Genomic DNA, 18,517 nt, shown 5'->3' on the forward strand with positions numbered 1-18,517 from the left:
GCTAGGTTGTGAAGGTTTTGCCTATTATTTGACTTCAAGTTGCACGTAGGTTCATCTTCCGTACACGCAATAAATACAATATGTTACCGAACGAATGACTTCTACGATGAAGGAATAATAGCGTGTAATAAAAATGAAGTCCTCAAATATATTATTATTAATTTTTTTTATTCCTTTCTTTGATGAGTGGACGAGCTCACAGCCGAACTAGTGTTAAGTGGTTTTTAGAGCCCATAGACATCTACAACGTAAATGCGCCACCCACCTTGAGATGTAAGTTCTAAGGTTTCAGTATAGTTACAACGGCTGCTCTACCCTTCAAACCGAAACGCATTACTGCTTCACAGTAGAGATAGGCAGGGCGGTGGGATTACTGCTTCACAGTAGAAATGGACAGGGCGGTGGTACGTACCCGTGCGGACTCACAAGAGGTCCTACCACCAGTAATTACGCAAATTATAATTTTGCGGGTTTGATTTTTATTACACGATTATTATTATTACCGTAATTACTAGGGGTGCGGCGTGCTGTGAGCCCGCACTGGTAGGTACCACCGTCCTACCTATTTCTGCCGAGAAGGAGTAATGCGCTTCGGTTAAAAGGTAGGGCAGTTGCTGTACTTTAAAACTGAGCCTCGTCTCAAGGCGAGTTACGGAATTTACTTTGTTGATTTCTATGAGCTCTGACAACTACATAAGCACTAAGGAGATGGCCATTTAAGGAATAAAGAAAAACATTTTTTTTTTATTGTTTAGATGTGTGGACGAGCTCACAGCCCACTGGATGTTAAATGGTTATTGGAGACCATAGACATCTACAACGTAAATGCCGCCACTCACCCAGAGAAATAAGTTCTAAGGTCTCAAGTGTAGTTATAAGGCTGCCCCACCCATCAAACCGAAACGCATTACTGCTTCACGACAGAAATAAGCAGGGCGGTGGTGCCGTGCAGACTCACAAAATCTATATTTCTATATTTCATTCTTTTTATTTCGTTCTGATTTAACAAATTCATTTTATTTTAACACGTTAGTTTTTTTACACGGTTTTTAATATGTTAATTGTGCTTTATGATCTTGTTTTATTACGAATGTTTTTTTTTTTTCAGTGTGGATTTTAGAAACGGTCCATCAGTACATTGGGCTACAGCTGGTGAGTTCGGTGCCAGAACTCACTTTGTGCTAAACGAATCCGATCCATCATCAGCGCACCTGGCGGTCGAGAAGGTCGTCAGATACGATGAGGGGATATACAGATGTAGAATTGACTACGTCGATTCCCCGACCAGGAATTATCGTGTCAATTTAACTGTAATTGGTAAGTGAAATTAGTTTAAATTTCAATAACAATGCTATGCTGAAACATGATTATTACGTGGTGTTGTGTAAACAAGTTTGTTGAGTTAAATTTAAATTCCCAGAAACTAAACCGACTAAAAAGGGGAAGGTACTCACAAATGATTGCTTTCTATATTTTGTGGTCTTCTGTCCCCGGGGCACTGTTCTGGATGCTGGAGTTTTTAATACACGGACACACGCACAAGTTGAATCGCAAAGTTTGCGAAAAACAGTATTTTTGAATTAAAAGACTTTTTAATTTGGCGCGCGCGCGGTTCGAAAGCGTCGACTATAGTTCTTTTCTTCGCCCGCTAGGAGGCGCGTTACATTTCTTCATTATGCCGATAGATGGCGTGGATTAGGAAAAGGAAATTTTAGTCGGTTTCCTAACACGTGGTATTAACCTTCAGTTAGATAATGCAATTACTGCCGTTGTGAGTTCTCCTTCATTAAGAAACCTAAGTGATAATTAAATACCTTAGGAAACAGAAGTAAAATTAATAATATTTCTTCTTATAGCAAAAATAGTATGAGTTTTGTACTAGGAGTTTTTTATTGGGTGCTTTTTTTTTATTGCTTAGATGGGTGGGCGAGCTCACTGCCTACCTGGTGTTAAGTGGTTACTGGAGCCCATAGACATCCACAACGTAAATGCGCCACCCCCCTTGAGATATTAGTTCTAAGGTCTCAAGTATAGTTACAACGACTGCCCCACCCTTCAAACCGAAACGCATTACTGCTTCACGGTAGAAATAGGCAGGGTAGTGGTACCCACCCGCGCGGACTCACAAGGGGTCCTACCACCAGTAATAAAACTGGGTATGGATCAGTCGTTCTTATTTAATACTGACTTCAGCCTCAAGACAGGAAACTTTCAGGTAGCTTTCACGTGACATTTTTAATAAAAACATACAAATTTTTATGTCATCCCCTACATCACCAATAATTTTAAAGTTTGTCCTAAATTCTAAAATTTGTTCAACAACATGTATTTACTTTTAATAAATCATTTATTTGGATGAAATAAGACTGGCCACTTCGCTTTCAGTAAGTCCAAGTTAGTAAAAATAATTTTACGTTTTCTCTTTTGATCTCTTCAAATGATACACGTGCATTTGTAAAAGTATGATTTTATTTATAGTGCCTCCAGAACCACCTCGGTTGTACGATTCCGAGGGGAGGGAGATTCTGGGGAACTTCGCGGGACCTTTCCGGGAAGGACAAAACTTGCTTTTATCGTGTCAAGCGGCTGGAGGTAAGAATTAATGCTTTAGATTATTAAAAATTAAGTCGTTTCCATGATTGATTAACTTTGAAATAGTAAATTAATTATGTGATTTTTATTAGTGTTAATATATAAGTGATATTTTTGCGATTAAATTTACATCCAAGTATCCAATTTACATCGATACTTGCCAATAGCCATGAAAATGGTAGAGTACTGTAATCTTTTTTAACCTACTTGTCGATATAAAATATATATTATATTATAATATATATCAACTGAATGTGGTCAAAACATATTTTATTAGATTAGCAGTATAATTTTAGGTTTTTTATTTTTTAAATTTTTTTATTGCCCTTGTAGGCATACGAGCATACGGCCCACCTGATGGTGAGTGGTTACCGTCGCCCATGGACTTCAGCAATGCTAGGGGCAGAGCCAAGTCGCTGCCTACCGCGTACTTTCCTCTCATTTTAGGCCTCTGTACTTCCTTTTTGTGAATAACCTAATTAAAATACACTTACATGTATAAATTCTATGTTAATCTGAAACTTTTAATTGGATAAATCTGAAATTATATTATAGTTGACCATTGTACCTATAAATTTAGTACTAATCACTGCGTATTTGAATTAATCAATCATCAGAATCGTGACTAATCAAAGTGAAAATAATCTTTATCGAAGGCTATTTACGTTTTAATATTATATATTTCCAAGAAAGACGAGTAGCTAGAAATGCCAAGAGCCAGTTTTGATAGCGCGAATTGGAAACGGTTATGAGCTAAGCCAAACAAAATCTCTATTAGATTTTCAATGAGGCTATTTTGAATTGATTTATTAGTATCCGAATGCTATTAAGGATTGCTATTAACTGAAACACGAGAGAGGAATATCTATTAGACATTATGGCTCTTTTGCTTTTGCTTCTTTTATACGAGACAGTTGTGTGTATTAGCGATTCGCTTGGGCTGTAATTACTAACCATCAGGTGGATGATATTACTGTTTACTTTAAAACATTTTTTTTTTACCTAGTAGTTACGATTCTTAAGATTTTTTAATGAAAATAACGATTTACTTCAAATGGTACACAAAACAAATTAAATTTTTGTTTGATTGATTTTGATGAAAAAAATTTTTGAATTTCGATTAATGTAATTTACTGGTGGTAGAACCTCTTGTGAGTCACCGCGTGTGGGTACCACCACTCTGCCTATTTCTGCCGTGACGCAGTAATGCGTTTCGGTTTGAAGGGTGGGGGAGCCGTTGTAACTATACTTGGGAGACCTTAGAACTTATATCTCAAGGTGGGTGGCGCATTTACGTTGTGGATCTCTATGGGCTCCAGTAACCACTTAACACCAGGTGGGCTGTGAGCTCGTCCACCCATCTAAGCAATAAAAAAAAATGTACCAACGCTAGTTTAAAGGAAATTGCGTTTCGTTTCTTTGCACGTAGAACGCTAATTTCCAAATACGGAGATACAGAACCGATAGTAAGACTACAATTCCCTGAGGTTGTAGTGTTCTCGTTACGATCATGCTTCTAGATTTAGGGTCATCCGTGGTAAGATTTTGAATCAAGTGCATTTATTCTTGAGACTCCAATATTGGTTGGCAATGGGAATAAAGAGCCGACACGTGTTGAACTTAGTCTATTTGAGAGGTCAACACACATTACTAATGCTTCCAACCGATTAGTAGTTACCTTGTGTTATTGTTGCTGTGTAGAATATTGTGTAACTTGTGAATACGTGCGTATATCAATATTATGATATTTGTCTGTGAGAATCTGGACCAATCTGGTAGGGGAAAAATGTTTTTTTCGTGCTGCGGTTGACCTTCTTATGTCAGAAGCAAGTCCAATTGAAAATCAGCGCTATGCCCCAATACATTGTAATACTGAGCTGGTGAGCCTCCAGTGTCAATTCTTTTTGCCAATGAGTTGATGTCCATTTTTTCTTTCTTTTATTACATTAGCGACCTGCCCTCGCTTCGCTTCGGAAACTGTTACTTATTATTGATTTCTGCACTATTTAATGGATGTTATTATACATATAAACCTTCCTCTTCAAAAACTCTATCTATTAAAAAAAACCGCATTCAAATCCGTTGCGTAGTTTTAAAGATTTAAGCATACATAGGGACAGACATTATTACTGGTGGTAGGACCTCTTGGGAGTCCGCGCGGGTAGGTACCACCGCCCTGCTTATTTCTGCCGTGAAGCAGTAATGCGTTTCGGTTTGAAGGGTAGGGCAGCCGATTTAACTATTCTTGAGACCTCAGAACTTATATCTCAAGGTGGGTGGCGCATTTACATTGTAGAGGTCTATGGGCTCCAGTAACCACTTAACAGCAGGTGGGCTGTGAGCTCGTTCACCCATCTAAGCAATAAAAAAAAAGACAGATATAGGGACAGAGAAAGCGACTTTGTTTTATACTATGTAGTGTTAATGATAATTTTGAACTTTATTTCTTAAGGTAAACCACCACCAGACGTTTCTTGGTACCAAGGTCCAGATAGACTTGCCTTCACCAGAGAAGGCTCGGTCTGTCAACTTCACATCCCAACTCTGAGCAGGGAGATGTCCGGTGCCAAGTTCCAGTGCAGAGTGGAACCACCTTTACTCGAACCGCAGTTCAGGGATGTTACCATCAAATTGTTTTGTAAGTTATTATATATTATTTATTTTTATTTATTTTTTACAATTCATCTAACATTTACATTGGCGGACTTAATGCCTAAAGCATTCTCTACCAGTCAACCAAAGGTAGTGCAGAGTAAATAGTGGTAGGTGCAATGAAATTTATATTAAGTTACGAATACATACACAAAAAAAGTATATTATAAGTATACTAAACCAAATAAAAGGCCAATAATTTTTAAATATAGTTCTTACTTATTTGTAAAAATGATTTTCATGTTTGAATTCGATGCTATATATAACTAGCTGTACCCGTCCGCTTCGCTGGGCATTTAAAATTAACATGATTATTTCTCACCCCCACAAAGATTCTCATCATTAACGCCCCCGCAACTGGTGTAGGGAGTCCAACACTCATAAATATTAGCCTATCCATTAAGTACATGTATTTTCTACATGGATACCAAGTTTCAAGTCAAGCGGATGCATGGTTCAGTAGTTATAACGGAACATCCGTAAAAACCACTGTAGATTTATATATTGGTATATATTATATTAATACGTAAAGCAAAAACTTTATACCCCTTTTTATGAAAATTGCGCGGACGGAGGAGTAAGAAATTTCGTACACTTATAAAGAATATAGAGAAGGAGTGCAGACTGCTAACATTTTTTTTAAATTATGCATTAATAAAACATTAAATCAATAAAAAAAACATTACATACACTACCATCTATTTGACATACACACATACAATATACATATTATATACTATTTGTTTATTGCCAAACTTTTGTTATTGCTTAAAGCCTGTGGTCAAATTGAGAATATAAACAATATTAACTGTTTATTTTTAATAATATTTGTCTATGGTCTTGGTGAAATCTGTGATTATAGAAGTATAATATAACCTTAACCTTATAATAAGTATTTGACAATAAAACCATAATAATGTTCAAACTATAAGTATTTCAATTAATTATAGTCGAATTTCGACTACTGCGGTACCACTAGTTAGTATAGATTCACAAAGTAAGGTAGTCGGAAATAAATTTAGATTTTGTTTGAATTTAGTGAAACCCCAGTTCGTCAGAGTGACTGGCAGTGGCGCGACCAGAGCTGGCCAGAATCGTTCTTTCGTGTGCACGACACGAGGATCGAAGCCAGCTCCTAACATTGACTGGTTCATCAACTCGCGCCTCGTGGATTCGACTATGACCGAGGTAAGGCATTATGTTTCACTAGTCGTTCTGGTAAGTCTCTCTGTAAAGCTCTCACACGTTCCGATTTTAAGGGTCAACAGTCTTACAATTTGATTCCTCATGCGTGGGTGACGAGCAACTGTAATAATTTTGGGTTCTGGTAGCAACTTAACACAATCTTTCCGGCCCATCTGATTTAATTACTAAGCACATTGAAGATATAAACAGAAATAATAATGTTTCTAGTTAGTTCGTTTATATCAAATTTCCAAAACCTTCATTTTTATGATCTAAGACGTACTTCACTACATTAAACTTGTTTTATTATTTTTATTTTCTTTATTGCTTAGATGGGTGGACGAGCTCGCAACCCACCTGGTGTTAAGTGGTTACTGGAGCCCATAACATCTACGACGTAAATGCGCTACCCACCTTGAGATATAAATTCTAAGGTCTCAAGTATAGTTACAACGGCTGCCCCATTCGTCAAACCGAAACGCATTACTGCTTCACGGCAGAAATAGGCAAGGTACCTACCCACGCGGACTTACACTTACTTACGGACACTTACGGACTTAAGCGGAGCTGTACTATTAAAAACACATTTTCGTTGGCGAATACTGAATTCTCATATTTTTCTGCAGGTCGAAGTAGATGGTGATGTTACAAAGAGTATTCTAACTTGGCACGTGAGAAGAGAAGACAGCGGTAGACAATTGGTGTGCCGTGTCTCGAATCCATGGTTCCCTGCCTACACCATAGAAGATTCCTTAATGTTTGAGGTTATGTGTAAGTGACTTCTCTGAGCTCTTATTATTTGGTATAGGTCCTTTGGTGTAACTTGCCAGTTTCAATTTGAGATGGTCGTATAGCTTAATCCTGTTTGTTATCCAGCTATAGTTGGAATATTTCACGACTCACCTAGGGCTAGGTGATTAGTAAGGCTCGCAGATACTGGAACTGACATTAACAGGAACTGTAAATTGTCTTATACAATGGCTATTCCAGTATTCGAATGGCAAACCTTGGGCCTACGGTCTGTTCCCAATATCTGCAGACCGACAAGTCTCACATACTCAACTGGGTGACCCCCCCCCAACTGCAGGGACCTCGTATGAGGTTCGGTCCACTGCCTGTAAAAAAAAAACTCTTCTGATCGCAATGCTTCGCAGTATAAATAGGCGGTAGTACTACACATTCAGGCCCATATTAGGGCTTAACACCTAACAGTAAAAGTAGATTGGCGATTGTAGTGTGCTGGTATATTACTCAGAGAATACCTCCACTCATTCTCCAGTGAGTTCCTTAGATGCCTTTTACGACATCCACGGATGTGGGGTGGTTCTTTTCTACGCCGTCACAACACAGCGTATCACTACATAGTATAAAACAAAGTCGCTTTCTAATGTCCCTATATCTTTTTTTATTTTTTTATTGCCGTATAGGCAGCCGAGCATACGGCCCACCTGATGGTGAGTGATTACCGTCGCTCATGGACGTCGGCAATGCCAGGGGCATAGCCAAGCCGCTGCCTACCGTTTGTCTGTTTTTTTGTTTGTTATCTGTCCCTATGTATGCTTAAATCTTTAAAATTACGCAACGGATTTTGATGCGGTTTTTTTAATAGATAGAGTGATTAAAGAGGAAGGTTTATATGTATAATAACATCTATTAAATAGTGGAGAAATCAATTAATAAATTACAGTTTCCGAAGCGAAGTGAGGGCGGGTAACTAGTAATCCATAATTATTAAAATAAAATAAAAACTGTACATACGGCTTATTTAATATGACTATAAATTCATGATTTTATTTCCTCTTTATCCTTCAAAAATTCTAGGCTTATTTAACTAATAAAGCTAGTTAATGTACTCAGTATCAATTAACAACGTATTTTTGTAAGCATCACATTGATTAGATATAGTTTTTGGAATACGAATTAATAAATATGTGAATATACAACGCAAAGCTAAATAAACAAAAAGGATTGAAAAAAAAAGAATGCAAAAAGGATTTACAGAGCACCAATTAATATCGAATATACTTTACTGGAACTGAAACAATAGTTTGAAAAATTATCGTTAAAATTCCACATCGAACAAAAACTATTCCAGAGTCTGATACGGGAATTTATAAAGCAGAGTAGGAAATAATTTTAGCTGAACAAGTCTGCTTCGCGAAAAACTGACGATCGTTTTTTCGAGATATGCAACACAAAACGAATGATTTCGCATCGGCTTTCTGCAAAAATCACTTCAATTTGAACTGTCTTTTTTTTTAATTTGGGTCACAACAACATTATAATTTTTAGATGAATATTTTCAAGTGAAGTCGTTTCTAACACAAGGAATATATAAATTTATAATGCTTTAGAATTAATTACAATACAATTACAAGTCAAGGAGAGTCCTTTTGATTTTTTATATGAAATTTGTATGATTTGTTTTAATGTGTTTTTATATGATTTCAACAAGAAAATAGGGAAGCATAATTTTTTTTCCGCGATTAAGAAATAAAGAAATTACATCAGTTAATTTTCCAGGATGAATCCGAATGAATGATGAGATTTTCAGTGCGAAGAATAGTTGCCTTTTTTGTGCTCTATACGAAGAACTGACAACCATTTATTTTTGAAAACCTATCCTTCAATATTGTTTTTATTGCCACTGTAGGCAAACGAACATAAGTATGCTTACCATCGCTCATGGATATCAGTAATGTCTACTAGCACTTCTTGGCACACGTCATTCCCCTTAAACATTGGTAAATCTGCTATAAGTCTTCCTACAAACAATAATACTGGTGGTAGGACCTTTTTTTGAGTCCGCGTGGGTAGGTACCACCATCCTGCCTATTTCTACCATGAAGCAGTTATGCATTTCGGTTTGAAGGGTGGGGCAGCCGTTGTAACTATACTTGAGACCTTAGAACTTATATCTCAAGATGGGTGGCGCATTTACATTGTAGATGTCTATGGGCTCCAGTAACCACTTAACACCAGGTGGGCTGTGAGCTCGTCCACTCATCTTAGCAATAAAAAAAAAGTTCAAAGACCTATCGATTTCAATTTTCAATTCAATTCAAGAAAAATATTAACATTTACGCCTTCGTTTTCCCGGTAATTTTGTAGCTACAAATCAGTATCAACAACTTGGGTGGCAAGTTTGAATATTATCACGACCGGAGTGGGTCTCGGCGGGTTTTATTATGTAGCCGGCTGTCACACATGCGCCTACTGGCTTACGGAGACATGGGACTGAGTATATCGCGTGTCAGGAGAGATTTCGGAATAGCTGTTCGGACTATCTCATGAAAAAGGCTTAGGTTTCTGTTGCCTTTTAGAGAGAAGAGAGAATACACTTTATTGCACACCAAAACACAATTTACATTCAAAAACAGTCAATAAGCAGATTTATTTGTACAGTAAGCGGTCTTATCGCTAAAGGCGATCTATTCCAGATAACCGTTTAATTTACAGAAATTTTGGAAAATGTAAAAATATAGCAGCTATGTTGCGGTGTTGTATTGGCGATACATTCTTCTTCTTTTTCTCCTTCTTATGGCACTAGGTGGGGTCGGCCCAGCTAATTTTTCTCTTCCATTCTCTTCTATCAGCCGTCATCTCAACACTCACTCCTCTCTCTCTCTCTCTCTCATATCGTCATTCATCATTCACACACTCCATCCATGTCTTCTTCGGTCAACCTCTTCCCCCTCTACCTTGTACTACCATTTTCATACATTTGCGCAAAATACGCCTTATTAAAATTTAAAGGCATCTTTAAAGGCAATTTTTTTTTATATCTTCTTCCTAAAACTCAAATATCCGTCATAAATACGAAGTTGTATGAAGTACGTAAAACAGCAATTTACAAAGGCACAGAACCAGCCAAAACCCGAGAATTACAAAGCCAAACGACCAAACACATTTGCGCTGTAACACAACGTAACGTGAACCAGACTTGTGTAACTTCGCAACCGGCCGGGTTATCTCGTCAAGTTAAAATATTATCGCTTGCTGTCAAGTGGTGTCGACGCGAGTGTATCTTTTGTGGTTTCGTGTGTTAAGGCGCGGATAGACTCGCCAATAGTGTCCAAAGGTTTGATCAAATGTTGGAGCGTCATTCAGAAATGCCTCGTATTTTTTGGATTGAATACGAAATCAAATGAGCACGCAAACAATCTTTTAGCTAAATGTGTGATTAATGTTTTCTAGAGATTCGTTTTTCAACTATTTGATTTGACTTGATTTGTGTAATATGGCGGTAAATCTTTATACCGACCGATATGAATGAATTTTTTTGTATGCGTTTGGGTGGCGCCTTGGATGGCTTAGATTCACAAAGCAGCCCGGCAGATGGCACTGCAGTCGATATATAGGTTAATTTATCTTTCCTGGAAATATTTTATAAGGCAAAACAACGTTTGCCGAGTCAGCTAGTAATAAAATTAAACTTATATTGCTCACACAATACGTCAATACGGAGTAGCAATAGCAATAGGGAGTAACAGTTCGCTCGGTAGGATGTCTTGTGAGTCCGCACGGGTAGGTACCACCACCCTGCCTATTCCTACCGTGAAGCAGTAGTGCGTTTCGGTTTGAAGGGCGGGGCAGCCGTTGTACTGTTAAAAGTGAGACCTTAGAACTCATGCCTCAAGGTGGCATTTACGTTGTAGCTGTCTATGGGCTCCGGTAACACCAGGTGGGCTGAGAGCTCGTTCAACCATCACCATCAACCAAACGGAGTTGTATATATATTGTTCTGAGCTGATGCATTGTACTTTTCTGAACAATGTTTTTAGTTTTCTAGATCAGCAGGCTATAAACTCGTGGCATATATTCAAGTTTTTAGGTCACACTATATTATTGTTCTCTGTCTTATTGACATCCAAATATCACTTATCTTACTAGCTACAATCAACAGCGCACTGTAGATATAGTTAATAAATATTTCAATTTGTATTAAAATCTTCATCAGAAAACTTTTATTAACACGCGCGTACTTTTTCAAATCGCGTTCGAAGTTTGATCAAACATTTGCCTTGTAATTTGGAAATAAAGTTACTAGGGTCCTTAATACCGTCGGCTTGCTTATTTAACTTTTTGAACTTGTTACCGAGTTGAATTGTATCAAATGCGTGCGTGTAAGTTAAAATAATTCCCTTATAATACAGAATGAAGTGTTTGTGTACCATACTGGTTTGTTTCGCGTGTAAAGTTCGCGTTGCTTGTTTGAATGGCTCAGACAAATTTGGAGATGATTTTGTCGTGTTATTTACTTACGGTAAAAACTTTTCGGGATGAGATCTGATGATGATGATGAGAATTAAACAACTCGTCGAAATCTTCGTATCGTATATTTTGTGGAATTTGGAAAGCACAAAATTGTGATATTAGCTAATGATAATTCGGATTAATATTGTCATAGTTTTTAGTCTGCATATCGCAAGGCCGATCCCCATCATTTGCCAAAATCGAAAACTAAATTTTTTCGGCCATATCATGTGGTCTCCAAGGCATTGTCTGGTAAATCTTCCCATTCTTGGTCAAATGGAGGGGAAACGAGCCAAAGGCAAGGGAACCAACAAGATGTTGGGATATTATTGAGAGGACAGTTGGAGGCAGCATCCAACAAGCGGTCCACCTCGCAGCGGACCGATCTTCATGGAAAGACTTACATGTGTGTGGTCGAAATCCTCACTAATGAGGGAACGTCGAATAACAAGAAAGTCTCCAAACAAAACTCATACAAGTATTCGAAGTAGGGAGTAGATATTAGCGAATTGATACAAAATACCTTAAAGTGTCTAAGTGTAAAGAAGTATCGGCCTACATCCTGAATTAGTGACATGAAGGGAAACCCTATCTATGTATTTCTGAACTAATCAATTCACGCTTATCGAAGGTCTACTGGATAGATAATGAGAGTTGAAGAGAAGTAGGAGCAGATCACAAAATAATAAAGGCAACTAATAAGCCAATTTAATACGCTTTTATTAGCTTCAGAAGTATGTATGTTAGTTAGGTAGGGACATGATCCCATTGCTATAGAAATTTTGGGGCTTCTGATCAAAATACCGCGACAATTGGTTTTGGAAGGAATAAAAAATAAAAATCACCCATTCTCCTATTTTGAATTTAAAATTGTCTTTTTTTAAATTTAAACTTTTAATGATATCAAAACCAGCCAGATACAAACAGTAGAGCCAAATAAATTTTATTGCAAGTTCATACATACTATAATGCGAAAAGACTTTTCCCCAAGCGATTACTTCCCCACGTCTTCCGGTCCTTGGCGGTCTTTATAGCCTCGGTTGTTGGCAGCTGGTGAGCGTCTTAACCAGCCCAGACCAGCAGGTAGGTGAGCGTCCGCGTGATCTTCTCCCGTCAATCTGACCAACTACCATCAGCTTCTCTAAGTTATCGGGGCCTCTACGAGCGATGTGACCGAAGTACGCGAGTATCGTAGTATAGTTTTTATCTAAAGGCTATAAGCTTCACAACTCTTTTATTAATACGCTTTTATTAGCTTTAGACGTATGTATGTTAGTATGTATGTATGTATGTTAGTATGTATGTTTGTAACGGTATCTTTGAACATGATTTTGACCCCCTTCAAAACGTCGGATTAACTCAAAATTTGTTATACTTATTAAGGACCGATGACAATTTAATATTAAAAAAAAAGTTGAAAAAATTTAAAAAGAACTAAAAAATTTATTTTTTATTTCTTAGAAGGATTTTCTATAAAAGCGTATTTTTTTAGTTTTTTTTAAACTATTATTTATTAAGACATAAGATCTAATCTTCAACTGAGTTGATCGATAGATTGGTAGTAATTACTATACAGCTAGCTTCCCAATCAAACTGGAACACATAGTTGCTTCGTACCAAAAACAAATAGCTGATAAATTCTTTCAACTTCACTGACTATTTTAAATTTAATAGCTTCATTATTGTTCATAGCATAAGTGCTCAAACTGTAGAAAATGTTTATTGTGTGCACCGAAACTCATTAGGTGCACGTACGTAACATTGTTTGTATAAGTTACAAAACAAGCGTAATAATTGCTCTGTTGCTTGAGACTGAACTATACGAATTATTACTAGTGGTAGGACCTTTTGTGAGTCCGCACCACCACCCTGCCTATTTCGACCCTGAAGCAGTAATGCGTTTCTGTTTGAAGGGTTGGGCAGCCGTTATAACTACTTAGTCTGGCCATAAATACTGTTACAATAAAAAATAAAAAAATATCTATTGCAAATAACATTTACTACTTTTACAGTGTGTTAGTTTAATACATAAATATAAAACAATTTAAAGTTTATAAAGCTTATTCAAAGTGGTCTCCATTGGCTGCAATACAGTCCTTGAAGCGTTGAGGCCAGTTATCAATAGAAGCACGCACTCTTTCCATGGGAAAAATTTTCACTGCCAATCGTACGGATTGTTTTAGGGAGTCCAAATTGTCATGGCGTTTAGAGCAAGCCGTACTCTCTAAAACTGACCATAAATTATAATCCAGCGGATTAAGATCGGGACTAGACGACGGCCAGTCTTCAGCTCTGATGAAGTCCGAAACGTTCCTTTCCAACCAAGACTGCGTAGACCGAGCTTTATGACCTGGCGCCGAGTCTTGCTGGAAGGACCATTCTTGATTATTGAACATGGTGTTGTTAAGGGGCTTCACTACCTTCTCAAGAATGGTATCTTGATACACTTGTGCCGATGTTTTGATACCTTTTTCACTAAAGTATGGCTCAGTCACTCCTTCATAGCTAATACCCCACCAAACCATCACTGAAGTCGGATAGTGCCCACGTTGTACTCTGTCGACTAATTGGGAAGCTTCCTTAGAGCTTTGAGCATAAATACGGTTATTTTGTTTGTTAAAATGTTGCTCAATTGTAAAAAAATTCTCATCCGTAAACAAAAAAATTCTATGACCTCCGTTTGCGTACCGCTTCAGTAGTTGTTTCGATTTTACCACCCTATTCTCTTGTAAATTATCAGATAAGAAATGACCAGTACGTCTTTTATAGGCTGTAAGTCCTAAGACATCTTTTAAAACACGCGACATGGTTCTAGGTGCTATCTTCATCTCCCGAGATAAATTATTTTGCTTTCAGACAGGATTTCTTCGAATTCTTTCCCTTACTGCTTTGACCACCTTTTTCGTACTAACACTACGTGGACGGCCAGATCTTTTTCTGTCACAAACAGAGGAGGTCTCATTGCACCTATTAATAGCCCGGTACACAAACATTTTACTAATACCAAGCGTATGGAGAGTTAAAAAAATTGCATTTGGCTCTATACCTATTTTGTGTAATGCAATCACAGCGATTCGGTTCTCTTTATCACCCCACTCCATTTTAATATCGCAAAATATTGTACAATGTATTGGCGCCAAAATGAGAAAACTCAATGAGCAATCATATAAAAGTGACAGATTCCAAATTCAAATGTAATCTTTTTTTTATTTTTTATTGTAACAGTATTTATGACCAGACTAAGTATACTTGAGACCTCAGACGTTATATCTCAAGCTGGGTGGCACATTTACGTTGTAGATGTCTATGAGCTCCAGAAACCACTTAACATCAGGTGGGCCATCGTCCATCCATCTAAGCAATAAAAATTAAAAATATGTAGATGCTGCACTGCAGAACTGTGCATCCTGATAACTTGGTTAGATTTTTTTCTATAATGCTCCTTTTTATTGCTTTCGATGGGCTCAATATCCACCCGGTGTTCTCTACTTACAGTGAGTCGTAAAGTTCAGACATGTATATCTTCACTGTATTAAATAATATTTGTCTTATCCTTCAAACCCAAACGTATGATGTAGCGGAATACCCACAAATTAGGGTTTATAATTCGCTGTTATCACATGTAATACTTGAAGGGAACTTTAATCTGTGAGTCCAGCAACAGCAAGCCCGAGAAAAGCCATGCACTAAATAAACAATCCGCTTGTTGCCAAATCGAAATATTCGGAGCTTTATTAAAATTTAAATTATAATTACATTGGTCCGGAGTCGCTGCTAAAGTTTTTTAGTCTTTGATTAATAAAAACTCTTCTACTTTATTATTTAGTCTATGTACGTTATTATGAGTCTAAGCTATGATATAGTTTATTGGCTTGTTGTCTTAAATGTACATATAATGAAACCCTAAGCTAGTCTGTCAATTTTCAGGAGGTAATAGTATAATATATTTCAGTTATTGAATAATAATATTTTTGTTCATAGTTTGAGCTTAAATATAAATATTATAATTCCTTGAAATGTATTTTAATACTCCTTAACCGGCAACCGGAGCTATAATGCAACATCAATATCAATATCGGTTTCATTGACACGAACAAACATTCGAAACCTAATCGTAATTACTATCAAGTTCATAACGTTTGTAGAACATACAGGCTCTTTGTAGCCGCTTTCTGATTTCATTTTAAATCAAATGGTGTCATAATATGTTTCTATAAGACTATTCATAACAAACACCTCTTAATGCTACCAAGATATAAAAAAATTACCAATGAATTTGTAAAGTAAAATGTTAAAATGGAGCGCCTTCTTTTTCATTACCAGATCCACCAGTATCTCAAATATCTCTGATAGAGCCCAAGGAGCCTCGTTTGCTGCGAGAAGATGAGAACGCTGTGCTTCTTTGCTCTGCTGATGCTTCACCGGCAGCCTACAACTTCACCTTTTACAAAGGTACAGAGGTAAGATTGGATTAAAAAAAACATTAAGAAAAGTTCTGAACTTAAATCGTTACTAAAATAATTTCAAAGAGAGGACAAGATAACAATATAAAACTACAGTACGAGAAAGTCATTGTTAAGAACTAGGCCGCTTCATTTGAGATAATATTTTTGAGTAAAAATTAATTTTGATTTAACGATAAAATAATATTATTAGTGTTTACAGGTAGCGTTTTTGCGACGAATGTTTTCAACTTAAAAGAAATTTGGTATTAACCAATGAAATATTACCGCTGACGTAATTACCAAGAACTGGTTAAAATATATCTAAAACACTAAATATTAAATCAACCAGACCGATCATTTTAGCCCAGACTTAATAACGTCGACGAAAAATATTTCTTTCTAGAATGTTCCAATTGCTTAAAGTTTTATGAAATCCATAATAATTTTAACTTTGCTCATTAGAAAAAGAATGAAAAGTCTAGACGCTGAATCGAAATTTGAATGACCCTGTCTCTTGATTGGAAGTAAACTTCATTTCGCAGTTACACTCCAAGTTTTAAGAACTTTAAATGAATCCTAGGAAGAGGACGCGATACGTGCTCTGTATAAATATATAAACAAATTTTATGAGCCATTCATTGGTGTATACACTATTTTCTCGACTGGCGTAAGTATAATAATAATAATAAAATAAAAAAGCCTATTATTTCGTACAAGTGACATAAAAAAGTGACATAAAAACAAAAATTAAAAATTAACAACAAAAATTAATGCAATTCTTAACTAATAAATAATGTGTCTGTTGAACAATATTAGGTATTATTTGCCACTTGCAAGAACCCCTCCTCGGGTAAAGGTCTCCTCTAAGGATAGCCAATCTTCTCTGGAATGCGCAATTTTAATCCAATTCGTAGTTGCTACTTTCTTTATATCTTCCCATCTAGTATATGGTCTTTCCTTCTTTCTTTTTTCTATTGGGCCCGTCCATATTGTTACCTTTTTTGTCCATCTCTGGTCCCGAAGGCGTAGGTATATGTTACAGTAAAGTTAATAAATTTTAAATTGTATTTGATAACCGATAGTCATGAATAAATCAACTATCTAAGAACTAAATTTGGTAAGTATTAAAGTTTCCTTCTATTTGCAATAAATCAATTCAAAAGAATGAACAGATTGGTTAAAGAGTCAACTCTCATCCATTTTATGTCCTAACGGAAAATCCTTTTTCATACGAGGTTTGAAACCAGTCCTGTACGACAGTCCGTATATTGGCTGTGATCCTTGTAGTTCATATCCATGAGTCATAGTAACCGATTGCCATCAGATGTGTTGCATGATCCACCACTTTTGTAGCAAATAATAAATCCGTTCGGAGAGTATTCTTCAACAAGAGGGTTCCCCTTTGTTTGCGCTAATCTCATTAGGGTAGTTTACATAAGGTTCCGTATATTAATTAAAAGTGGACGATTTTATCGGCAGTTTGTCTAGCAATTTTATTATAAAAGCCTTGTGCAATCCTAGAGGATCCTAAATGCCTCTCCTAGTGACGAACCATGTCTTCAGTCTCTACTTGGTGGATATAGTCTTGGCTCTATATCCAATCTATATCCCCTGGCATTGCTGACATTCATAAGCAACGATAATCACTCACCATCAGGTGGCCGTATGCTCGTCTGCCTTCCCCCATCGATTTTTTTTATTTATTGCTTAGATGGGTGGACGAGCTCACAGCCCACCTGGTTTAAAGTGGTTACTGGAGTCCATTGACATCTACAACGGAAATGCGCCACCCACCTCGAGATATAAGTTCTAAGATCTCAGTATAGTTACAACGGCAGCCCTACCCTTCAGGCCGTATTACTGCTTCACGGTAGAAATAGGCAGGGCAGTGGTACCTACCCGCGTGGACTCACAAGAGGTGCTACCACCAGTAAAATCGCTTTAAAAATCAAATTTTAAGGCAATTTCAACAGGTGTACCAAATCCGAGACGACCCTATAGCAGGGATAGCTGTGGAAGGCGATCGACTTATGCTTCGAGGTTTGAGAAGGCATCATTCAACCGTATACCGCTGTAAGGCTAGGAATTCTGAAGGCAGCGCTTTGAGCGACCCCCTCACACTAAACGTACTAAGTGAGTTGTTTTACCTTTACGTATGTGACCTTCAGTTATGGAAATATTCACTTATGAACCTTCATATGATATAAATAGTAATATGACGCTTGCAGCTGAAAGTAAGTAGTGTACTTTTTGACGAAGCATGTTGCTGGTAACTTTATTTCTGTAATCTGACGAAGCATGTTGCGGATAATAACATGTACTTTTAGGTTAGGAATATTGTGTTCTTTTTTTTTATAATAAATTATAATTTTATGGGTTTAACATCA

At 36.9% G+C, this 18,517-nt stretch overlaps 1 protein-coding gene across 3 annotated transcripts in view; it reads left to right on the forward strand.

Annotated features, from left to right (window-relative positions):
* Positions 1–18,517, forward strand: part of LOC101743773 (hemicentin-2) — a 110,307-nt gene that overhangs the window by 82,454 nt on the left and 9,336 nt on the right. For 2 of the 3 annotated variants that reach the window (XM_004924052.5, XM_021346616.3), the window contains exons 4-10: positions 1,109–1,317; positions 2,479–2,592; positions 5,045–5,230; positions 6,284–6,432; positions 7,056–7,200; positions 16,009–16,145; positions 18,104–18,263. In XM_004924052.5, the coding sequence (XP_004924109.2) occupies positions 1,109–1,317; positions 2,479–2,592; positions 5,045–5,230; positions 6,284–6,432; positions 7,056–7,200; positions 16,009–16,145; positions 18,104–18,263 (1,100 nt within the window). Of the gene's footprint in view, positions 1–1,070; positions 1,318–2,478; positions 2,593–5,044; positions 5,231–6,283; positions 6,433–7,055; positions 7,201–16,008; positions 16,146–18,103; positions 18,264–18,517 lie in introns of those variants that run through there. The other variant, XM_062676203.1, reaches the window with a different exon arrangement.

Source organism: Bombyx mori, chromosome 25 (assembly GCF_030269925.1).
Source record: "Bombyx mori chromosome 25, ASM3026992v2".
Taxonomy (NCBI): Eukaryota; Metazoa; Arthropoda; class Insecta; order Lepidoptera; family Bombycidae; genus Bombyx; species Bombyx mori.